This window comes from Vanessa tameamea, chromosome Z, assembly GCF_037043105.1.
Source record: "Vanessa tameamea isolate UH-Manoa-2023 chromosome Z, ilVanTame1 primary haplotype, whole genome shotgun sequence".
Lineage (NCBI taxonomy): Eukaryota > Metazoa > Arthropoda > Insecta > Lepidoptera > Nymphalidae > Vanessa > Vanessa tameamea.
In genome coordinates, this window is record NC_087341.1 from 7,601,210 (window position 1) to 7,628,428 (window position 27,219).

At 31.1% G+C, this 27,219-nt stretch overlaps 1 protein-coding gene across 7 annotated transcripts in view; it reads left to right on the plus strand.

Annotated features, from left to right (window-relative positions):
• Evi5 (Ecotropic viral integration site 5) overlaps window positions 1–22,885 on the plus strand; it is a 42,808-nt gene extending 19,923 nt beyond the window's left edge. For 3 of the 7 annotated variants that reach the window (XM_026640616.2, XM_026640607.2, XM_026640598.2), the window contains 14 exons: window positions 384–548; window positions 4,990–5,222; window positions 5,424–5,615; window positions 6,081–6,245; window positions 9,016–9,210; window positions 9,543–9,701; window positions 10,302–10,535; window positions 11,222–11,440; window positions 12,197–12,304; window positions 13,147–13,338; window positions 14,685–14,852; window positions 15,555–15,650; window positions 17,018–17,119; window positions 21,945–22,884. In XM_026640616.2, the coding sequence (XP_026496401.1) occupies window positions 384–548; window positions 4,990–5,222; window positions 5,424–5,615; window positions 6,081–6,245; window positions 9,016–9,210; window positions 9,543–9,701; window positions 10,302–10,535; window positions 11,222–11,440; window positions 12,197–12,304; window positions 13,147–13,338; window positions 14,685–14,852; window positions 15,555–15,650; window positions 17,018–17,119; window positions 21,945–22,100 (2,384 nt within the window). In that variant the 3' untranslated portion in view covers window positions 22,101–22,884. Of the gene's footprint in view, window positions 1–383; window positions 549–1,855; window positions 1,982–4,989; window positions 5,223–5,423; window positions 5,616–6,080; window positions 6,246–9,015; window positions 9,211–9,542; window positions 9,702–10,301; window positions 10,536–11,221; window positions 11,441–12,196; window positions 12,305–13,146; window positions 13,339–14,684; window positions 14,853–15,554; window positions 15,651–17,017; window positions 17,120–19,055; window positions 19,130–21,944 lie in introns of those variants that run through there. The other 4 variants (XM_026640590.2, XM_026640581.2, XM_026640623.2 and 1 more) reach the window with 3 other exon arrangements.
• The last annotated feature ends 4,334 nt before the right edge of the window (window positions 22,886–27,219 follow it).

Genomic DNA, 27,219 nt, shown 5'->3' on the forward strand with positions numbered 1-27,219 from the left:
TTCCATAACGATAACATGCGTTTCGTTTATAAAAAATTTGAAACACTACAACTAACTAACAATCCCAATAATAAAAACACAGGGTTCATGAAAATCACAGCGTGGGTGAAATAACTCAATACCCAGAACCAATAGTTTCGTATTGATAAAAATAGATCTAAAATTTTCAATGTCTTTACAATAGATATAATTAGTTCTATATCAGTCTAAATATAGGATAATTTGGTTAGCCATGAAGTACATTTGAAAACTATCTGTCTATCTTATTAATCATTTATATTTTAATAAATGTATATATACATTGTACATGTCATTGAATATAATTTTTAAAGACGTTAATTCAATAGTCTACTATTTATACTGATGAGCTTTGTCATCTCCAGACTGCGGTGTAACCACCTCAGATTCGATCCCGACGCCCGAGCAGGCATTGCTCGCCAAACTGGAGGAGGAAAACCGGAGAATCGAGGCGGACGCAAAGTGCCCCTCGCTAACCACCGTGCACAGTCGCAAGAGTTCCGATACATCACAGATATCGTTAGCTTCGGGTAAGTTAAAAAACTTTATAATTCTGAATGCGACACGTACGATTACGGATACCTTGAGTCTGTAGTTGACTAAGCGTCTATCATTAATCGACTACTACATATTTATATTCTCAGCTAAATGGCAGCTATATAATTAATAATAATTTTATACTAGTTATTTTGTTTCTCAGAATGGCTGTTAATACTAAACAGAAACTTTGTCGCGTGTTATGTCTAACACACATAGCTTTCCAGTGTAGATGACGTAGCTAAACCTAACTAAACTAAAACAAAATTACAGCGTTTAAGAAATTATTATAAAAATTGTATTGTAGAACAAAAAAATGTTGCAATTTAAATATTTGGAAATCCAAACGCTACTGCTGTGGTTGTTTTATTTTACTTTTCACAATTTTATAACCATCCATTTACAGTTTTACACTGGAATACATTTGATTAAAATGTAAGACAAAAGGTCAGCCGATTTTTATCTACCAATTCTTGTCTGCGCTTTTATTCCGAACCAGTTTTGAGTGCGAATTGAAAAAGGATTTTCGACTAGTTTGATCCTGTATTTTATGCTTCACGAATTTCATTCATTTCATTTAGTGATGAAAACGAATCAAAAATGCTTGCTCATATTTGATCCTGTCAATCCAATCAAAGTATTATTCGATGTTTATAGAATGCCATTTTCTTTTCGTTCATACAAATGTATATAATTTTTACACATTTAATTCTGTCGCGTAATGTATTTTTTATTGTTCACCTCATATATAACAATAACATAAACCTAATGTATAAGGGAGGATATCGTAAGGAAGATCTCTTCCAGAGATCACATCACACTAGACTATAAAAATCGAAGTACAAAATGTTTAAAGCTTCAAAAACGTCTCTCGTCGGGTTAATTTATAGTTAAAAAAATATATTTTGAAAGTTCTGATATTTTTTTTTATTTGTGCTAGTCTTACATACAAATTGATCGACGATGAGCGAAGATTATGTGATTTAAACGAAGGCTTCAACTACTTGCATAAATCGCACTGTTGTAAGGAATTTGATTACAGGTCAATATCCTAGACAACAGAATCCATAATTGTTCACATTTCCCTTAAACGAACGCTTCTAGACATTTGTATTTGGTGTGTCTTGCGCCACATTAGCGCGCGGCGTTGCGTGGATTTACTTAATGTGTTACATTTACTTTTATGCGCAATTTTCGTTTCATTGCTTGCGAAACTCGAACTTAGTTCGTCTTTAAAACCGATTTTAGAATTTAGTTCGCAATAAGAGCATTATCTCTTATCTCAGTTTCACGTTGATAGCGAAGATATAACATGTACACAAAAAACTCAGTTATTTTTAATATCAGTTTGAGATGAGTGAGAAAAGTGAATCAAGTGCTGGTGGACTCGAGTTTTATTTATCTACTCTTATTGATAATATCTTGGGTAAGCTGATAAAATATTTCACTAATATAGTCCCAATATCTTAGTAAAGTGGTTTTTAATTTGACAATCAATAAGTAAGTGCAATGTTTATATGTTAAAGATAATAAAGGATTTTGATTTGATTTAAATCAACCAGTTATTCATACATAATATGACGTGTTTTTAGATTTTGCTTCAAACAATTCTTGTATAGGATAAAGATGTTTTTTTGTATTTCGTTGAATTCTCTGAAGATTAAATTGCAAAACAATCTTTTTGTAAAAAAAAGATAAGTCCTGTATCTACGTTTTGCTTGTCAACCCACAATTATTTCTACTACGATTTAAAATTTTCGTAGAGAGAAAAGTTGGACGTCTCGTCAAAATAAAGCTTCTCGGGAAGTTTTGGATTCATATTAATCATTAAGAAAAGGGGCGCTATACAATAGACTAATTACCTATTTTAAAATGTCGTTTAAATTCTGTCTCCATTATTCTGAAATGAATGAACTCTTTCATATTTATTAGCTATCAAAACGCACATTATACAATTTACTATAACGTATTGTGTAACTACATCATATTTAATTCAATTGTAGGTCAAAATAGATGGCGCACAAGCTTGTGTTACTATCGTACATAACTTTACACTAGAATCGCGTGCAATCGAAATTCAACTTCTTTACATAGTATAAAACAAAGTCGCTTTCTCTGTCCCTATGTCCCTTTGTACGCTTAAATCTCTAAAACTACGCAACGGATTTTGATGCGGTTTTTTTTAATAGATAGAGTGATTCGAGAGGAAGGTTTTTGTATACATAGACAATATACTTAAGTAACACTGATAATTTTAAAAGTTTCTAATGTAATGTCGTAAATTTATACATTTTTTGCGCTTACATTGTAAACGCTGAACCCTACTAGTGAGATCAAAATAATGTACTACAGAATTGTACACCTCAAAAATGGCTACAAAAAATTCCGCGACACATACCATATGTGTCTATCTGTTAGTGATAACCCACAATAACATTTTTTTGTCATTTATTTTTTACCACAAATATTGGCTACTTTTCGAAGCGATTTTAACCTATACAGCATTAATCCTTATCCAATGAAATACCTTAAATACCACTAAATGGTTGAAATAGGGGTTGAACGTTCGTATGGATTTTTTTAAGTTAGAAACATGAAACTTTATTTTTGGGATACTGATTAAAAATGAGTAAATACGTATTTAAGTGTTTCTTGATATTTTAGGCCTAAAGGGAAAAATAGGTGTTAACATTTCGTATTCAGGTTAGTCTGGAAGTCTGTCATTTTGAAGTTAGAAGGTGGAAATTTTATTTCTGGGCTACCGATTAAAAATGTGTTGATTCGCATTTAAGCGTTTCTGGATATTCTACCCAAAGGGCTGAAATACACACCAATGTGGTATATACAAAGAGCTATTACATTAACGTAACATTTTAAGTTTATATTATAAATATATAATATAATATTCATATTCTACGCGGGCAAAGCCGCGAGTAACAGCTAGTATATTTATAAATTACAAATAAATTCCGCTCCTCTTGTTTTATAAATACAAAAAAATGCACTACAACCTTCGATGTTCACGTATTGATATAAAGATGTGTACACTTTTATTTATTTATTTATTGTAATATTTGATAATTATAAAATTCGTACGACTTTGTAATCTATACGTGCCGCTTAACCGTAGTTAATAATACGAGGCTAAATTGAATTGTGTAAGAAAATATCATGTTGAAATTTATTTCGTGTATTGTAATATTTTTGCGAATTTCGCACGACAGTATTTTATGCTATATGTTGTTCTAGATAATTTTTTTTATTTAAACAACTGGTAATCTAGACATTGGTGGTCTGCCCGTGTTGCCATAAATATTATTCATGCCTAACTCCATCAAATCGCCTAAACTACAATCTAAGGTGTTATATCTTGTGTCTGGTAATTGTACTGGCTCGCTCATTTTATTATAACGATAAGGTTAAAAGTGCTTCAGCTCAAATAAAAGTAGCTGCTAATTTTATGTTTGCGAATATTATTTTCGTGGCTACCTTTTAGTCAAGTTATCCTATGCAATGCGACTAGTATAATCAAAAATACTGCACCACTCAACCTTTCTCATATAATTTTAATTGATGTACAACATACATTGATAGTAATGCAAAGCTGATCAATTAGCGATTTTTTTTTTTTTTAAATTATGTTCTTATGTTAAAAAAAAATCTTGTATATAAGTCTGGTTATCTTAAGATACCACAAACTTCAACTCCGTTTGCCTTTTATTTCTTGCATTGTTTTGACCTAAAAACTATTCAATAAATTATAAAATACTTCAATGATGTAATTATATATAAAAACTATTGTAAAGAATTTAGAAATCGAACTCTTGAACCAGCTTCATCGTCACTATTATTTACAAATAGTTCCTAAGTTCGTAATGTGATGTGAACTCAAATTAAGAAAATCGACTTATTGATAGATTATCATTATAGATAACAGCGGTTTAAAACAAATTTCCTAGTTACAATTAATTTTATCTGCGAATTAATTGTGTTTTAATTAAGGCAAAGCGAATGTTCAAATATCTTGAAGGTTTAACGGTAGCGTATTTTAATAATTATATTAACCTTTATTTAATGTGTACCTGCAGCTTGCTTGCTGCCTCGCGAAATCAATTTAATAAATAAACGCTGGTTGTAAATGTAACTTACATGTTAATTTTATATATTTTATCATGAAACATTTATTAAAAATAAGTTTGATTGTAATTGAAATAGAATTCGTTTTAGTTGTACAATATGTCATCAATAGCAGATATAAAAGATATTAAATAAAACATAGGAAGTGCGTATAATTTGATCTTAACTCTCTTTTTCACTTTTAAAGTAAATAATTTTATCTGATGATTAACAAAGTTACAAGTTTCACGTAAAAATTCTAAAAGCATTTCATGTCGGTAGAATTCCTAAAATACTTACCTGTTAAATATTCTTCAGCGACAAGCTCGAGCCATGAAGAAGCAAAGGTCGAGAGCAACGGTGAAGAAGATTTATGGGGTCTCTGGGGCAGACTGGTTAGCAATTGGGAGACGGAGTGGCGTCGCCGCAACCAGTTCGTGCGAGATCTCGTGCGACAGGGGGTCCCTCATCATTTCAGAGGCATCGTTTGGCAGCTACTAGCAGGAGTCGATGCCTCCCCCGATAAGAAACTATACGCGTCTTATATTAAGGTACGATGTCCTATAACGCGAAGTACACTTTTGGAATTCGTTAAACACAATATTAGCTTAGGAGAAAACTAATATCACTAAAAGTGCAAACGGTGTCCAATACATCGAAAGATGAAAATAAACATTATACGCCGACTAATGTATCTCAGAAATATAATATATATTTTGTTGATTTTATATTTTTATGAATATCGTTTGTAGGCCAAATCAGCTTGTGAAAAGGTGATTCGTCGTGATATTGCTCGCACCTACCCAGAGCACGATTTCTTCAAAGAAAAAGATGGCCTAGGACAGGAGTCCCTTTTTAATGTAATGAAGGCGTACTCGCTCCACGACAGAGAAGTAGGCTACTGCCAAGGCTCTGGTTTTATTGTTGGACTTCTATTAATGCAGGTAAGTTTTAATACTATATAAATAAACACGTGGTCTCTTGATGATCTAATTAAGTATGTTATTTATTACCTCACTTTTTATTCTCATTGACAAATATATTTAAAATTATTAATTTGATATTTAATCAAAATTCATATTATATTCGAATGTTACTTAATTTGGTAATGAAGGCATATTTTTTTTCGTCCTCAGGAATTAATCCGCGTCTCCATAACGATATTATTCATTTCTTATACTTTAGGATTTTCTGGGTTCTTCTGGTTCTAAATGATCTTCACTAATATTATAAATGCGAAAGTAACTCTGTCTGAACCGAATTTTATGAAATTTGGTACGAATCAAGCTTGCACTACAAGGAGAATAGGCTACTTTTTATAAAGTAAATCTACGAACCTTTGCCCTTGCCCTGTGAAAACTAGTATTTCATAAATTTATTAAAAAATATTTATGTGGGATGTTTAACAGATGCCTGAGGAGGAAGCTTTTGCAGTACTGTTGAAGATAATGCAGCACCATCGGATGCGTGACATGTTTAAGCCGAGTATGGCTGAACTCGGCTTGTGCATGTTCCAACTCGAGAACCTCGTTCAAGAACTCTTACCTGATCTCCACGTACATTTTCAGTCTCAGGTTAGTTGTATACTGTTTTAATTAGTCAAAATAAGTTGGCAACGCCTGTGTTGCTCAATCTCAGATCCCACGGCAGAAAATAGTCATGATTCGACATGGGATTTTTCCATGACCGAATGTCGAACCAATACAGCGAAGTAAGAAGAAGTTGTAACTTCCCACCTGACACACAACTTGATGTTAATTTAATGTTTCTTTTGTCAAAAAAGTAAGTCTGAAAGGGCATTCGCTTCTTGTATTAACTTCTCGGTAATTTCTAAGTAATGGCACTGATTTCGATATCAGTATCCGTATTGGATACATCATTCATGGCTGTGAGCCACGTGTCCTATTTTCTTGTGTAATTGACATAAATATATCAGGAAAAAATATTCGCTGGTATTTTCTCTTCTGTTTAATAGTTAAAATCTCGAATATTAATAATATAAAATTAGTAAATAATTACAAAGCTCATTAGAATATTACAGGATATCACCTAATATGTGTGCTTACTCCTTACTTACTCTATTATCTTGCCTTAAGCTAGGAGTGTTTTAATTTTTATATATAATAGCTTGGTACACCAAGCAAGCTAACGTGGGGCCACTTGATAATAAGTGGTCACCACCGTTCATAGATTTTGTAAGAAATATCAATTATATCATTGCGCTACCAATCTTGCGAACTAATATGTATGGTCCCTTGTACACGGAGATACAATGGCTCACTCACCCTTCAAACCAGAATACAACAATATTCGTTTTTTTGTATTCTGATATTGTTAAGTATCCGCCAACCCGCATTGGAGCAGTTTGATGTAAAATGCTCCTAACATTCTCCTCAAAGGGAGAGGAGGCCTTAGCCCAGCAGTGAGAAATTTACAGGTTGTCACTATTATATTGTTAAGTAGTTTAAGTATTGTTCTTTGACGGGATAAGTGACTAATCACTTGTCTGGTAATTATCCACACGGTAATGCACAAAGCCCAAAAACCAAGTAAATCGGATATAAAGAGTAACATCCTGTAAATGTCCCACTACTGAGCTAAGGTATCATATCCTTTAGTTTAGTTGGAATTGATTCCACCACGATAAACAAATGCGGGTTAGTGGATACAATTATGGATGTTTTTTATCAGAAACTTGCAATTTTCCTTACGTAACAAATTAATTTTCGCATAAAAATTCAGTTTAGCTTGCCTAGCATTTGAAGCAGTAGTCTTAGATTACGATTCTCGTTTTTTTTAGCGACTAGGCTATCTCGACTTATAAGGCTCACGACACAAATACTCTGTGCTATTAAATACGGCAAAACTCCATTCTAGTCTGATTACGTCAATTGATTATATGCTTCCACCAAACTAAAATGTATTTATTTACATCTGTTGTAATGTACATCTAAACAGCAATATATAGTGTACTAATATAAAACAATATAATATATAAAATCGGTAATCTGTCTCTAACCTCGTTGGTCAAGTGGCTGGGTTAAAAAGCCACATATCCAGAGCGAAGGATAAGAGTATTTTGATGTTCTGTCAAGAGTCTTAAAAGTAGCCGATACGGTTTACCTTCACTTGTTTTGCCGTTCAAACGGATTATAAGATTGAACAAGTAGTGTACACTATTGGTAATATTGCAATTGACTATGTCCCTTGGATACGGCTGACAAGATCAAAATCGGTTAAGAGGACACTATGTGTGTGAAATATGAACTATCGTTGAACTTGACGGTACACAGACGGGATTTTGAATTATTCTTGATTACTGAAATGCAGCTAACATTTTAAATTCATACGACACTGAATTATTCATATTCCAATTCGAAAACCTTGAACTGCCAGACGAAATAGAGAATATTACTAAATCGCAAAATACGGAAATATTTCGTGCCCGTAGTGCATTTATTAGTCATAACGGGTAGCGCAAGTAAATATTGCATTAGTCAGCGTTTCTAGATATTCATTGATTTGAATAATATAACAATACTGGCTAGCCGATTATTGTGAATGTATTTTTAAATACGAAAATTGTTCGTTAATCGAATAATTCGAGTTCCGTAATCAAAAACGCTGCCGTGCGTTTGTCTGGCAAAGTATGATAGAACCATATGAAGAGATAAAAGAAACAATGTTAAAAAATATACAATCTATATAGACTTATTCAAATAGCCTTATTTCTAGTAATACAGTCACTGGGTTCCCTAGTATCAAAGGTCAAAGAGAATTCTAATTTGGTCGATTAGTACAGTTTGGATTACTAATTAATATTCCTTGTTCATACAAAGGAATTAATAAATACTGAAAAACGGAGATTAAATGTTGTAATGTTGCGAAATGTAGAAATTGGCTGAACTATTTATCTGACTTGTAATAATTATTTTTAACTAGGTGACATAAATATTGTCGAATAACCTTGTTACGTTTTTTCGAAGACCCACCGTCTTGGCGGCGAGCGATTGTTATTCAAAGTCGCAACTTTTGGAACTAAAATGTTACGTCCCTTGTGCCTGTAGTTACACTTGCTCACTCACCCTTCAAACCGGAATACAACAATACTGAGTACTCCTGTTTAGCGGTAAAATATCTGATGAGTGGGGGGTAGCTACCCAGACGGGCTTGCACCAAGTAAAGGATACTGCATAAACTACAAAATTAGAACTTTCCTTGACCTCTTATAGAGAAAGCCGATAGAGAAAGCTTCTGTGTGTTATAATAACAGATTCCAATGATGTTAAAAGACACGGCGATATTCACTAACTATTTACTCCCTTTTCTCTTTTCTTTTAACAGAGCTTCAGTACATCAATATACGCAAGTAGCTGGTTCCTGACACTGTTCACGACTACACTCTCGCTACCGCTAGCTTGTCGTATCATGGATGTGTTCCTGTCCGAAGGCATAGAGATTGTGTTCAAGGTCGCTCTTGCGTTGCTCACGCTTGGCAAAAATGATCTTTTGTCGTTGGACATGGAAAGCATTCTAAAGGTAATCAACTAATACAAACATCTTCTCATTATTGTAGTTCTCTTAAAACTGTCATTTCATATTTCACAAAAAATCTAAAAGTAAGTCGCTACCAGACAAAATACTGCTTTAAATTCGATAAATGTATTTAAATAAATAGCAGAAATAGATTTAGTTTGAATCAATTTATTTATATGATGTTATTGTTTCTTATAAATCATTCGTGAAGTGTTTATCTAAACTGAAATATTTAATTAACGATAAACAGATAAATAATAATCAATTCTACGATTAACAATAAATCATCACTTAAAATTGTTATCACTTTATCAATAATAGTTATTTGATAACAGTACATGCAGAAAGAGTTGCCGTCGAAAGCGGAGGCCGATCAGGACGCGTTTATGAATCTCGCATATTCAATCAAAGTTAATCCTAAGAAAATGAAGAAATTAGAAAAGGAATACACGGTTATAAAAACGAAGGAGCAAGGAGACATTGCTGTACTCAGAGTGAGTTGGTTCTTACGTGCTAACAGATTGCAAATAATATGAGATAATATTATTAGCATTGCGTCATGGATGAACATATTACTCATTCTCGTATAATTATAATCAGTAAACGCTTCGACAATGATCAAATTATATTTTTTTATTTTATTAATAAATTCAACACTTTTATAATTCAGTCAAATATAACTTTGCAAGTTAATATAATTATTTTGAAACACAATATCGTGTATTAGTCTATTTTTTTATTTGGGTGTTTCTGATTTTCTGTCTGTTTATCTGTGCATATAAACAATCAATGAAATTTATTGAAACTCTGTAATGTTACTGCTTATATTTCTTTACTATTCATAGGTATACTATCAGTGACAATTATAAGAGTTCGGATCTAGACGAATACTCTTGATTTATACAATATTTACAAGGATCTAATTCAATTTAATTGTAATTTAACTACAAATGTGTAATCATATGTATCTATATATATATGTATGCAATGTATTATCGCAATCCATTAAAAACTTTCTTTGGTGACTCCCGAACAAACAATTTAGCTAATATATTTATCTATCATTAAAGAATACTATTAATGCTCACCCACAGTGTCTCCGCCAAGAGAATCGTCTACTCAAACAACGGGTTGAACTGCTCGAGAAAGAAAGTTCGGCGCTCGCAGAACGCTTGGTTCAAGGTCAAGTGGACCGAGCCGAGGGTGAAGAAGAGACATTCGCCTTAGCGCGAGAGGTTCAAGCATTGAGACGCGCTAATATGGACGCTCAACAGAGATTAGCAGTGGCCCAAGATGAAATCAGAAGCTTGGAAATGACCATCGCAGAGGTACACTTGAAAATTTATTATAAATTCCAGAAAAATCTCCGCTGATAATACAAATTAGACAAAAATTACTAAAACTAAACTACTAAAAGTTTTACATGTTTTTATTAATAAATGAAGATAATATTTTTTTATAATGCCACACTGAAAATACTTCTAATCTAATATACACGGGGCCGTCCAAGTCCACACCGAGGCCCTAGAGTACGCAGGAATTTGAGGCCCTGGCGGACGACTTCTTTTCTTTTTCTCGACTCTCTTTACTTAACATTTTAAAAAGTTATCGTATGTTGCCTTTAGGGACTTACCCTACTTTTACCTCACGAAGACCCCAAAGTGGGGCATACCTGTATAAGTTAAAATTCGAGAATATAACATGTAAGAAGTACTTAAAAACCTTACGACTTCATTAAAGATATTTGGACTAGTAATAATATTTTGTGAGTACGAACAATCAATATTACTGATACTTAACAAGTGTCATCTAACTTGTATTTTTTTCTACTCTTTGTCTTCCCATACACGCTAAGATATCTTGACGCTCTAGCGTCACTCACTCATACTAATGCACGCCCATAATAATTTAACGTGAAGATTTAAACAAATATATTTGAAAATCAAGTATGAAGTTTTATCGTTTAATAATTAAATAACTCATTTCTTGCTAATCCTATTACAAAATTTTCCAGAACAATTCCCGTCAATCATCTCTAGAAGGCACAGAAGGTAACAACGCAAAAGGCGAAGAACTCGCACGATGTCTTCAACGAGAACTCGTTCGTGCGAGACTGGACGCGGCAGAGAGACAGGCTGCCGAGAGAGAACTGAACGCTAGGATCGCAGAACTAGAGAATGAAAATAAAATGTTAAGAAAACAACGCGTAGACAATAATGTTGCTCACTTGCAGGTTCGTGCAATATTTAATACTAGCAGCTCCTTGCGGTCTTCACGTGTGGGTTGTATCGTGATATTAAAAAATACTATATGTAACCTTCCTCAAGAATATTCTATGCCCTATCAAATGCATATTTTTTAATCAATTGATAGTTTCATAAATTAGCGCGTTCATCTAAAAAGCAAAACAAATTATTCTGAATGTTATATAACATAATATAACTAACAGGAAAAAAAATAGTAAATCAAACGATGTTTTCAATTTGGAAGATAATATTTTTTTTATTTAAAATAGGTCTTAAGCTAGACCTTCCTAACATTTATTAAAGATACACCTTGTATAGTAGCTTTACTTTTCAACAATAATAATTTGCATCGGAATTTTGTATGGAACAAGATTATTCTTATTCGACCACGCAACTACTCAGTGGATTGTTAAATTAATATACATAAGTTAGATTACGTAACATTGTTTCCCCGCATCGTCACGAACTGTTATATGAACTATAAATACAAATTAATGTGTATTAGAGCATGGCTGGGCTTTTAACCGTATCTTCATTTAAAATCTACTTTTTCTATCAACTTACCCCACGCTTAATGTTGTGCATAGTGTGTAGTTCATTAATTAAAAATATATATACTATTTGAGTAATTTAAATTGGTAATTTATGTTAATTTGTTTGAGTTAAATAGAGCTATTCAAAAAAGAAGATAATTAGATACGAATTATACGAATTCAAGCATTTAAGAATGTTTTGTCCTCTAGGACGAGTTGATAGCAGTAAAACTTCGCGAAGCTGAAGCTAATCTGTCGTTAAAGGATTTACGACAACGTGTCACAGAATTATCAGATGCTTGGCAAAAGCATTTGCAGGTAATATCACATATTTTAATAGAAAGTTTTTATTTTAATTATAGCTCACAATTCGTTGAATTTTTTTGTATAATATTACTGTAGACTTTTGTCGTTTTGTTTTCTCTGCTCAGCTGCTGAAGACGTTTTGTTGAAATTCAATATAAACTTAGCCTGAATCAAGGGAATCGATAATGGCAAAAGTATTGACTATATTTGCTTTTATTAATATTCTCTACATTGCATGGAATTATATATTAAAGTATTACATAAAATATTGGCTACATCTATTATTACCTTTCTGACTTATAAATATGAAGGCACTCGGCTATTGGCAGGAGCGCCGTTATCATCTTTTACTTAATATAGGATTTCTTTCACTCATCACGAGGGCGCGGGAATGTTGTAATTAATTCCGGAAATAAAAGTCGGTATCGTTAAATTATAATGTTGTAATATTTTGCACGCGTTCGTACAATAATTTTCAATTGTTAAATCGAATGATTAACTGGGATTCCAATTATTATAGACGTCGGCGATCCGTTCGCGTGACATACACCGCCATTACCCGCTGTTATTCGTTGCCTTAGTAATATCAACCATCTAGCGACGCTGTCCGTCAAACGTTCCACCAGAGCAAGCTTGACTCACTCTCGTCCAATAATCGAACAGTCACAATTGTATTCGGGATAAATCGATTAAATGGCCCGCATTTGGCGCGCGCCGTCAATTACATATAACAAAACTAATGCGAACAAAGTCTCAAAGTTATGGAGCCTTGTCAAAATTAATTATATTGATCAATTATTATTATTAGTTGTTTTATTTTATTTTTTAAACTTAAAATATAAATTAAAATACAGGAACATAAACAAGAAGCACCGCCGCCCCCCGCTCAGTCGAATGTTGTATCAGATATAATGGCAACACCTAAAAAGTTACTGCGTGCCTGGGAAGGCAGGTCCACGGACATGCAAAAACTTGAAGAGGAACTAATGACTATTAGGATAAAAGAAGTCGAAGCACTTACTGAATTAAAGGAGCTCAGACTTAAGGTAAGGAAAGCCGACGGACTATGGATCTATTTTATGTAAGTAATAATAATTAGTCTTTACCACCACCTCCACCACCATAAGCTTAGATGCTATGTCTCTTGTATCTATAATTACACTCGCTCACCCGAAACAGCGATTGAACCTGACCTAACATCTATGTATATAGGAATATATATATATAAAGATTTAATAAAAATTAAATTGTGGAAGTGTTCACTATCCGTTTTATTTATTAATTATATTAGTATGTGTACATAAATGTCATTACACTTTATGTGAAATGTTTCCGTTTAACACGGTATGTATTGTGATGAATTAATCATTTGTTTGTCAAATAACAAAATTAATTTCGTATACAGTCATTTCAAAATGTCTTCAATATGGTAATAATTTGTATATAGAGCATTGAGATATAAGTTCAAAATACGTTATTACTTTTTAAAATAATGATTGTGTCCTCTGATCGTCACAGGGCTCTCAGTAGAGACTAGCCAACCTCAGGAAAAAATTTAGTACAAAGGTGTGGGCGAAAGTAAAGATGCACTATCTATACCCTAATTCTCGTCATCCGATGGTTCAGCAATCTGATACTCTTCGTACTGGGGTAAGGTCTACAGTTTTACGTGCTTACCACGTATATTAAATAGTGCCAACTTCTGAAAACGGGTTTGCCGATGCGAATTTCTTAACAGAAAAACGCAATATAGTTTTATTGATCCAACCTGGGATTCGATCATATGACCTTGAAATCTAGTCTTATAAACTAGGCACAGGATTAAACAGAAAATGTTAAATTATATTAAATATTAACTTAACATGTTATACTTCTAAACGAGAAATTAATAATATATGTGGTACCAGTCAAATAATCAATTGATAAATAAGTTATTAAGAAATTTAAAAGTACTACAAAATGTCTGATGGCTGACCACATCTCCTCTTAAAGAGATTTTGTTCCAATTTCTATATATTAAATGTATATAACTCAATATTTAATCCAAATTAATCATTAATGTTATTATTATTTTAAATTTATAAACAGTTTTTTAAAAGCCCATTGCTGGGAAAATAGTTCCTCTCCCTTCGAGGAGCAGGTTTGGAACTTACTCCTCCACTACACTGCTCCTATACTGGTTGGGGGATACACGTAGCAGATCCTCATCCGTCATGTGCAGGTTTCCTCACGATGTTTTCGTTATTGCCGAGTACGAGATAAATTATAAATGCAAATTAAACCCATGAATTCAGATTAGCTTGCCTTATAGTTAAAACTTGGAATCATCGGTTATGATTCACGTCCTGTAAACACAGACATCACTTTTTATATATAAAGTTTTAATTTTCAGGAAATGGAGCTCCGGACACAAGTGCAGGTGTCGACGAATCAGCTTCGCAGGCAGGACGAGGAACTAAGGCAGCTACGTGAATCACTCGACTCTGCGCTGCAGAGGGAACGGACGCTGCAGACGAGGCAGAGGGAGTTCCAGCACAAATATTCGGACCTGGAGAGCAAGGCGAGTATTATGAAAAAATATTCAATAAAGATTATATAAACAATAACGTATTGTTAGTATACGACGATTTAAACGCAATGAAATGAAAAATATTAACAGCTGAGTTTCTTCCAACTTTATTTAATGTAATTTACTTAATAACTCATACAATACTCATACAAATTAACTTAAATATATTATACACAAATTAAATATACCTAATTACCTATGTGTATTTAATTGCGTAACTTTTCTTTTTCTAATTTTGATTTTGTTCACTCTGCCTTTGCGATGGTTTTTATTATATAAATAAATTTAAATAACTGTGACTTTGTTTATATAAATATAATATTAGAATGCACTATTGATTATGCTTAGCGGCCTAGTGTAGCGAATGTAGCTAATACGATTTCGTAAGTGTTACATATATGAAAAAAAAATTCAAAATGTAATACTTTTATAATCTGCTTATATTAATACACTCTATTCGTTGTTGACATAAATTATCTTTAATGATATTTGTAAGAATTCAGTCTTGAAACTATGAATTTATTTTTATGAAAAAAAGCATAGCTAATTTATATTGTATATATAGCTAATGTATGTATATCTATACTGAATTAATGTTATTGATCATCTAACTAAACTAGCGCTGCTCGCGATTTTTCTGTTTGTTAATATGTATTATTATTATTATCATTTAATTTAATTAAAAACTCACAGGCGAAATATGAATCAATGCAAGCTAATATAAGAAACATGGAAGACGCTCAGAGAATAGCTGAATTAGAAACTGAAGTATCAGAATATAAGCTAAAAGTAAGTTACTAGATATTCTATATGCATAAATATAAATAAAAAATTAAACTTTATATATAATAACGTTGCTACAAATCAACTATGTAATACTAGCTCTCGTTCCATCCTAACAAGTTTAACTTTACAAGCAATATTTCTTTTGAATTCAATCGAAGTTAAGGTATGGATTATAATATATATCAATAATTCATGATTACAATGCTAACGTATGAGACATATCTTTTATTTAATTTTAAACCTTTTGTGCAACTATATATAAGTATATATACTGTATATACAAATTCAAACTTAAATATAACATTTAACCATGACAACAATTCCAAAATCGTTTGTTCCTTTTTTTTAAACAATATTTATTGGTTATCTGTGTATGTGTACACTATGAGTGTGCTTTGCATTATTTTAATCAATTATTTAATTATACACAGCAAATTAATGCGTGTAAAATAGTTTTCTTTAGCGCTATGCTACTGAATACATCGAGAATAGAGTTTTTACTGACCATTTCATTGAATATAAATTATTTATATATATTGAATTGACCTAATATGAATAGAATCTTTAATAATTATTAATCAATATATTATCATTTTGGATCCGGAGAAATGTCGGTGAAGCTGTTATCGGAACTTTGGAGTCATATTAAAGGATTTAGCATGGACATAGTTGGTTAAGTGGTATAGTGTTTAATTATAAACATAAATTAATCAAGAATCATTTGAAGTGCGTATTATAGAATAATACAGAATATTTAAATCTTATAATCTTTCTTTTAAAACAGTGCGTATATTGTATGTCAATTTATAAATATGGTATTTTTATTTACTGATATAATCTTACGTTTCGGCCTAACTCTTAAGGGGTCAGGCCATTCTAGGTGCAATTGTCATTTGTCACCACTACTTTTTAAATTGTGCTACGAAATGACTTACAATATTAATCACAAACAAATTTAAAACTACCATTATTATTATACTTGATAAAAAATTACTTTATAATAATACGATAAAACCACATCGAATGCACTATTGAACCGGTAGGTCAAGCGGGAATAAGCTCGCCAGGTGCCCTGCCTTAGCCAAACATGTTTCACTCTTTTGTTAAGCTTCTTGTCAGTACTCTGAATGAAATATAGAGCGAGCGAGGTCACGCGGAATGATAATATAAAACATCCTGCTTAACATGCATCCAACTTATAAAAGTAAAAGGGCGGGCTAACTTATTGCACAATCTGCCTTTTGTATTTTAGCCTGGCAACCCTAAGAACGAACTCGCTTTATGTAACGCATTCAAAATTGTAACAAAAATATTTTGTAAAATAATTGCACTTAAATGTATTATTAATTTATTTTTTCAATTTAATTCAGAATGAAGTGATGGCGACTGAGGGAGAATTACGATGTAATAATATGGACGATTCAGACCGAGTTCGCGAATTGCAGGAACAAGTCGCTGAACTGAAGGCTGAGGTAAATTACGTCTCAGTACACAATTTTTAGCGTAAACTATGAATAAAATCTGGTGCGATTGTATGAAAAGAGGTTAATTACGTTCTAAAACAAGATCATATATGTTTGGTATTGACGACCAAGATATAGATAGATATTTCTTTGTAGTCAGGAAAATGATCCAGTTTTTGGAAGACTTGTAGTTAAAACATCACAGTGCTTTAACTGTTGAGTTATTTTGTATCACTAATAAAACGATAACCCGAAGTTTCTTAAGCATTTATGCTCAGAGTCTAATAATAATTCAAGTACAACAGAAATATTAGCATTTAACGTCACTATGACATCGATAAGTTGGTAGTAAATGTCGTAGGGCATTCAGTTACCAATATATTATAAATATTAGCAAACTCCTGCACTGCTCCATTTTGCTGCAACGACGCTAATACGCATGCAAGATTTACGACGATGTCTATTGCTGATTAAATGTTTATATCGTTTAAATTTGTCTAGTTTCTTCGGCATGAAACAGCATGCCTTGCGTCATAGCCCTAGACTCCTTCTAATTTTAGTCTACGCTTTTATCGCTAACAGATAATTTTGTTTTATTAACCAATAACGATAAATAGCCGTTGAATTCCACTTAAAAATATTTTTTATTTAACTTTACATACCCGACCACATTTACTACTAACGGAAACTTTAAAGACAATTATTCGTTAACAAGACTTATTGAAATTGCCATAAATACTTTTTTTTTTATAATACGATTAAAAAATAAATACTTTATAAATCGAACGTATTAAGCTAACTATACTGATTATGTTCTCTTTAGTTGTAATTAAATGTTTGTCAATTTATAGGGGACCATACGTCGAGACATATTTGATCGAAATGCATTTTGATTAAGGAACAGTTTCCAACATTTAACACATTGCTTCGCTTTATAACCCTGCTGCATTTAGTTGAACTAGATTAAACTTCTCAAATGAATATTATTCTCGTTTATGTACTTTACGTTTAAACAGGTGACTGAGGGTCGTTACCCTGTCACCACGGCAAATGTATCAGTATCTATGTAAACACGGTTCATTCGAAACAAATTGTATATAAATATTTTGTGTTAATGACGTTTAAAATTAAATTGTTTCCAGAAACTTCTCGACGTGTTCAATATATTAAATGTAATTAAATTTAAAAAAATAATAATTGTCAATTATGTTGTTACGGTCATTTGAAACAGTTTTACTGAATTTATTATGTTTTTAAAATATTCGGCAGTTTCAACTAAATAGCACAGGTCTGGTTTCAGCACGTCGTACGACATGCTTTGTAAATAATCACTTTGAAAAGCACTAATTCTAACATCTCATACTGGAGCTTATTTCTATCGACCAATAATACATTCACATGTGTGTGTTATAGTGTTAAAAAAATGATTGGATTGTATGGAAAATATTAATGAATTATTTGTTTGGTTTCGATTCAAAATAAATACATCGATAAACTACTCTTAAAACGTTTTAAACTGTCTTGTTTGCTTAACAAATTTAATAAGATTTATATGTATTTGTTGATGATTTTTTCTTTTTTCAATATCTATGTGATGTTGAATTGATCGTTAGTGATGTATACTTTTCCATTTAATAATACATGAGCGTAATCTATGCGCATATTTTAAAGTAATAACCACCGAATGTCAACAGTCACTGAACATGGTCATTAGAATTCGAAGTGATCTCTCTATGCTGTAATAGCACTATTTTTTTATTGCCAATATGAAATCGTTCATCTCTTTTGACTCAATTTATGTGACATGATAAAAAATACGGTTTATATTTTTTATCATTGTTTATCAACGCAATGATAATTTCAACAGTTTAATATGTTCTTGAGGGTAGTTCGAAAAGTGTTATGTACATTGCTTTTGCGTGTCTGATACGTTATGTTTGCACAGTATCCGACACCGATCACAACGCCGGACGGAGAGCCCTGGAAATGGTTCGACGATGCGCGAAATTATTTACATCAGTACGTGTTTGACTGTGTTGACCTTGACATTAACTACACACACACACACACACACACACACATTTACTACTATTTAAACATTTCATAGATGATCGTGTACAAAGTTATATATATAGCACTTACTTCAAGCTTCTAAAATTACTAACTTAAACTCATCGGCTGCCGACGGCCAATAACCATTCAGATTAAAATGTAATTATTTCCAACTCTCACTAATCTGACTTTGATTAGGGTTTCAGAAACTGGACGTGAGTGTTGCTAATATTATGATAGTAAACGAAATATAGGATTTATTTAATCATGTACTTATGTAAATATTACAGAGCTAATATTATGTAATGAAATATTTTACTTGTATTTCATGAATTTAGTATTGATTCTTAAAAATATGTTGTATCGTATCGTAAAAAATTGATATTTAAATAACATTGAACGATCAAACTCAATACCGCCAGCAACGAACACACAACTATCTCGAATTTAGAGTATTATTTTTTTCATTTTAAAATTATTTAAAATATATTTAGTTATGCCTCTGGTGGTACTATTTTTTATGATTGGTGTTTTTTAACTCAGCGTTAATAGCTTGTGTCGATAATTTTACACGTAAAATATATCGAACACCATACTAATTGTACACTGGTTACTTCGAATAGGTAAATGAAAAGGTCAACACACAAAAATTTATCACATTTTTTATTAGTCGCATCACAGTCGCGTGGTTATCATTTTTTATGTTTTATTTGTGGTCTTTTGACCGACGTTAAAGGAGGAATTTTTCGATTCGACCTGTATGTATTGGTATTGCTTGACTTTTAACCACAACTCCATTGGTCATATTAAAATATTATTGTTCTATGAGTTATTTTACTTTAACGCGACCGTGGATTGGAGCCTCATGTCAAGACTTCGGCAGGGACTTAAAATCATAGCGTAATTATTGATAATGTTTTAATAGAGGCTGATGAAAATTCTGCATTATCTAAAATTTTAATTTGCTTAATCTAATCTTTTCGATAATTTTAGCAAAAAAAACAGCACGTGAACATTGGTTCAAATGCCTGAAGTGAAACCTCTTTTAGCGCTAGAAACTCTTCGACGGCTTCGTTTTGGAACGTTAAATTTCGAAATTAAAAATATAATTCTCAAATCGCCAAGGAAGTTTCAATTCAATAAACAAAATAATTTATAAATATTTTATAATGGCCAAGGGATTACTTATTTGTTGCTCAACTTTATGTATTTGTTTCTCTTGCATGTCGCTCATAAAATATAACTAACTGTGTTTTACATATCGCTTCCATACATATTACGTAATTGCTCACGAATTACTATACCTTGTCACTTGTCTTGTGTAGATTTAATCCTGTGAAATAGATGTTCTCGTAAATATATTTGTATTATATACCACGTATATATTATATATAGAAAATTTGTTTGAATAGAACCGGAACAGAATAAATCGATAAGTTCTGCAGGCTAATTGTTGAATTAATTCGCTATTAACATGATGAATAGAGTCTCGTTAATCTGGACTAGATGTAATCGAACCTCGTTCGGGTCTGATTAAAATCCAAAGCAAGTCGATCATTAGAGCTTAACCCACGGCCAAATTAGAAAGACAAATGCTTAGTAATAATTGAAGTAAATAGTAATTGAATTTCGTGATATTTTTAACACAAATATTTTATTTTATTTATTTTCGCGTCTATAATATTAGTATAGTTTTTTTTATATATATAAAAAAGCTGATCAACAGAACAATGAGTCCGGATATTATGAAGATACTGTTGCATTAACAGTTATACATAGTTATTAAATATTTTGGTAGTATGAATAGTTTAAGGAAAGTGTCCCATAAATGTATATGTATATATTTTTATCAAAAATACTACATAATGTTTACTAGAGATGATAAGTTGACTGGATTTTAATTAATTGTAATCATTTCTCTCTTCTCTCTTTCTCGTCCAGATTAACCGGATTTCCGGTCCTTTATTAAGAAATATTATAAAGTACTTCGAGCTAATCGTTAGTGTCTAAACTAACGAGTCGTTTCAAAAGATATAAGATAATCACATATGTGATTAACAGTTACGTAACATATAGCGATTGTGTTTGACAATTTGTCTGCTACTTGCTCGTTTCCTTGTTTGTTTGTTCGATGGAAACTTTTGATATGACAGACTTTGTAATGCATGAGCGGTCGACAGTGAGTGATAATGATTTTAAGGCTTTTGTTGTTGACAGTAGATTTGGCGTGAACGAAAACGGATGAATAATGTATATATCAAATAAATAATGTATGTATGGTTCTATACCATTCAAGCGAACGCCATTATAAATGGTATCTGCAATTATATACATAGTACAGACTGCTAGCATTCGCAAGTTGAGAAAAAATAACAAAACAATTGATAAGAACCTATTATGTAGAATTTATTTCATTTTTAATTCATGTCACATAAATACATTAATAAATAATATTTACATTAAAAGGTTGATACTTTTAACCCTCTTGTTATCTGTCTCGCTCACTGACATGAGCAACAGTATCCACTACCTATCCAATAAGGAGCGTTGTTTATAACGTTTCTCTTTTTTTCCTCGCCTATCTCTATTTCTCTTATATAAATCTTTCTCTCTCTCTCTTATCTCTTCTCTCTCTCTCTCTTTGTAGTTTGTCTAATGGAAAGAAATATAAATAAAAATATAGCCGTTTTCGTTCACAACGTCCATTAAAACCTATGAATGTCAGTAATTAGTCATATAATCTTAAAAGCACGCAAGCAATAATAGTAATTATGTGTACCAGGTCGTGAGGTTAGAGGCGTGGAAGGCGCGCGTGCTGGGCCGTTCGCTCAGTCGCACCACCTCCTTCGAAGACGACATCGAAGATGACGATAAGCTAAATCTCATCCTGCGGAGGGAATCTTCAACATCGCTCGACCACATCAGAAAGACTACGTAGCACGCATTACACTTGTGGAACTTGATCGTATATTTTTTTGAATTAATTATCCTTATCTTTATTGATCGCGCAGCTTTCTTAACTATTGTACTTATTTATTATATGTATATTTATATAACACATATACATAGTTTAGATGCCAATAAAAAGAACATCGGCGACTATTTTATTGTACAATCTCTAAATTTGACTTAAATTATTGCTATCCCTTTCTACATAGCACGTTAGACAGAGATGGCAATATGTTATTGCTCTAAAATTAATTTAGTTTATAATAATCTGTGGACGGCAGAACGTGCATCAGTGAATGTTTTTAATGTAAAGTATAATTTGACGATAAATTAACGTTTTTATGTGTATATTTGCAAGTTGAATGTATGCGCGCATGCAAGTGTGTCTATATGTATAAATATTATTGCTTGTGTTTGACCGTCTCTTGATGGTTTCAATTTTTTTTTTTCTAATATGTTTTATTTAAATCATTGTATTATTGTGATGAAAACAAAGAGCCTATTTTTTATGTACAACTAAAACAAGTTCCGAATAAATCTTCCGTAATATTGTGGTCGTAAAATATTTTCAAATTTAATAGTAAGGCAACTTATTTACTACGACGTCATTTTTATATATTTATATGAAATTGTAGACATTTTCATGTTAGTCGATTATGATAAAGTATTTCACAAGATTTGATAACGAACTAAGTATAAAAAATATATATAAATATATAATTGACCGGTTTCTCGTGATAATTTAATTGAATTCAATTATGAAATCAATTATTTAATGTTTATTAAAAATGAAATCCTTAAACAAATTTCCAAAATAAACATTAATACATTCACATAAGAAATGATATATATACATTACTTAGAATCGATCAAATCTCGAGACGTTTCTAAACAACCTGTAGTATGTAAGAATAAATTAGGCTAGGGAGACAACAATAGCATGTTGTCCCTGTCCTATTGTGTAGACATTATAGTCGGTAAAGACATTGATAGATAATTTGATATCTCAAATAACCGTACTTGGATTTAAACGCAATTAGTCAATTTGAAATCGTACTAGACTAGCCGCAACACAGGTCCGACAATATATTCCTTAGGTGTATTAAATATCCAGATAACGTCGCACCACAAAAGAACAACAACAACCATGAGCCAATTTTATTGTATTGGAATGCGTTAGTGACAGATTATATAGACATATAAATTATCAAAGTGTAATTCACTCGTTAAATCAATAAGTCTGATTTAATCGCCTTGTCAAACGAAATGTGCCGAATGCTGATTTTACTGTACACAATCTCTGAAACCCAAACAGCAGTATTTATGTCATATGTATAAGGTTGAGTGAGCCGGTATAGTTACTCAAGGGTTACAGCGTTGTCATCGTCATCGGTGATGCATTAACCAATCTATGGGTGATGATCACGTGACCCATTTGCCAGAGTAAAGTAAGTAGGTAAGTGAAGAGTATAAACTCTTACTTACATTAAATTAATAAAAAGGGGCAGATCTTCAAAAATATTGCCATTTCTTTCTAATGTGCTGTGTTAAAAAGAGAAATACATTGATCGTGTCATATGATCTATTCGGTATTAGGATTGCGTACAATAGAATCAATCGCGTAAACTATGTAGCAAAACATAACTCGCTTACTAATAAGAAGTTAGATTTAAAATGTTTCAATTAAAAAGGGCGTTCATGGTATCTTGTTGCGGCTAATCTTTTAAGTGAAATGTATTCAGAGTAATGCACGTATTTCTCTAGAAGTTTTTCATTGTTAGATTAGTGTTTAATATCGTTTATACTCTCTTAGTCTAGATAACAATAGTGTCCAATTCCCGATGCCAAGTTTGTAGATCATTATCTTATTCTCAATTTATATGTACGAACGAATTTAGAAATCCTAATTATGTATGACGGTAGTTATAAAATCTAGTTACTTTGTTATTGAGTAATTTCATCAAAATTTGCTCTGAAAACGAGTTTAATTAAAAAAAATTATATATATTATAGTCATCACGTTGACCATCCTGGTGATCTTTTTTTTTATAAACACATGACACAATTTAAATCAATGACCATTCATTATACAACGGTAACAAAGAACAGCTGACGTGTTTTTATTTAGAAAAAAAAAATCGAATTCGTTTATTTTAAAAATATTTTCCAACAATCGGTTTTTTTGTTCTCGACCTTATGAGTATTTTTGTTGTTTATTCTTTTTCAGTATTAATATATAATTTATAAGCATGTTTACATAAACACTGAATCCTTTATATCAATATATTATTTTCTTTATTTGACGATTATAATAAATTAAGTAAATCATCAATTCTAACAATGTGACATCGTCCTTATAGTGACATTCCATTATGCTGATAATTTTATAAGTTGTTGCCTTTATGGTTGTGTGGGTATATGTTGTTTTTAGGATTAATTTAACGTATTCATATATATCATTCCTTAGGTCAAGGAATTACTCCAATCCGAATTATCTTGACTTTCCCAAACACATATAACACAAAAATATGTGAAATATAACTGACTTACATATTTTTTATTATTATAATCAAAAAATGAATCGCTTTAGTCGTAATTAAAAAAAAATTACTAAATTTTTATAATTTTATAATATATTTAAACGTGGATTTATTAATTGATAAATATCCTCAACATAATCTCACGACAGGCGGATATAATACGTCATACTAACATTTAACATGATTGTATGTACTTAGTTAATTATTTACTTGTTGTTTTAGGTTTTAAGTTATTTTTTTAATATTGAATGTCAATACTCATTTAAGTCGTCCTAAATCCATATACAACATAACGTAGATAATTTTTCAAACAATAACAAATTAAAATGGTACCATAAATGGTACTTAATGTGTATCATTAAACAAAATATATACCTTACACCTTATTATTTACGCTCTCTAAATTATATTTTCTTTGACATTTTGGGAATCATATTAAAAATAAAATATCGTCAATTAAAACCCGAAAGCAATAACGTGTTAATATATTTTTGTAGCCACCAAACAATTTTACGTGTAAGATTCATAAGTATTCTAGAAGGAAATGCACAGCTTAACCAAATAAAATTCTTATTCCCTTTGCGTAAAGTGAAACATCATCTATTATTATAATTAATATATTCATCGTTATCTCTTATTTCGAATTTTAAAATAATTTTATTTAAGCGAAATTATTTTATTTATAATGAAATAATAATAGATTACATTTTTTGTGATAACGTTTTAATAAATAAAATAAGTACGAAATTAATCTTTCCGGCGTTATGAATGTATCTTCTTCGGCAGTTATTATTTATAATTTGTATGATTTAATTGTTACTTAAGAATAAACAATGATGTCAATATGAATAAATATTCCCCAGATATAATATATTTTAAAACATATTATATTTTATAGTTTTATGTAAATTTATTAGAGATTTTATGTATAGATTTTTTTTATGATTGACATAGAATTTCTTTCTAGCGAAACGTACGTGCAATAGCAAAATCTTATTAATTTATAAAAAATATTTTGTTGTATTCATTTATTTGTTAAGACATTATTAAATATTGGTCTCGAATTTCATTTTAATTGAATCATCGCTTGAGTTAATCAGTAAATACTCTTCGAATTTAATAAATATAGAAAGCACATTGTACCACTTTTGGAACCACTTCAAAAAGTAAAAAAGGACTATGTTGAATTTTCATTGCCTATAATTAACTATGTTTAAACTTTCCAATTTTTATATATTTTCATACTTCTATTACTTCTTTATATTTAAAACTGATCATACCATATCCCTTTCTTACCGTTTAATATTTCTCCCTTAAAAACATTATGCATAATAGTTCAGTCCTAGATGTCCATTGTATAATAAAATATCTAATAATAAATTAAAAAAAGAACACGAAGGCGTTTTCTCTATTTATTAATTTCGAATCGGATTAAAGATGTGACACATTGTAATTTCTATTTTTTTTATTCGCAATTATCATTGTTTTCGATACCAAGTGAAAAATCCGTTTATATTCGATTCAGTTATAATCGTCTCGTAACACACCGTATAATGTAATATGATTAATCGATAACATTAACTAGAGTTCGACTTTTATTCAAAGAATTACCCAAAGACTGTTCTTATTCGGTCAATAGCAGCAAGATTTATGTTTTATTCATCTCATTTGTGAAGTTCATACCAACACTTCGCGTACCGTAGACTTTACATCGTCATCATATTAATTTGAGTGTTATTTTAATTGCAACAAGTTAAATATAGATGTTATCATAATTATAAGAAAAAAAATATTGTATTGTTTCCTGTAAGTTATGTTTATAAAATATCACCTTGATTATGACAAGGCCTATATTTAATATTGGTTAACATTTATACTAGATACCCTAATTAATTAATGTGATGATGACGTAATATATTTTGAAATGGGAACTTATATTTTTTCGTAATTATTGGTATAAGTAGATTCAAACTGTAACCTCGTGTATTTTAAGTAATAAATTACTCTGTTTAATAAATTGACTTTTTATTTTGTTGTATTATTTTATATACTTACCATAAATTGTTCCAACCCATGTCCTGTCCCGTTCTAAACTTTCCGAAAGGAATAGACCGAATATTCGATTTGTATATGATTTTCGACAATATCGTGATTGAATTCGTATAAAATGAATCACTCTGAATTAATACAATTACAGGTTATTACTCAGTACAAAGACCAGAAGAGGGCTTATGCATTCCTTTAATTGAATTTGAAAGATAAACAAATGAATAGTGATTTTAGAAAAAAGCAACCAAGAAAATTGAATACAGCACCCGCTAAAAATGTTTATACATTGATTTAACTAATCATCCTTTTAAAAATGATCCTAGGCTAAAGCCGTTAGAATTCATCGTGTTATTTATTTATTTATTTATTGATATCAGATTTTTAAATGAAACAAGGAAATAAAAACGTAGTTAATTTATGTTTAATACATCAATAAGTCAAGGCACATTATGTTAATAAATTAATATAATTTGTTAGTTTTTAATATTCTTACTACAAAAAGCAAGATTAATAGTATGT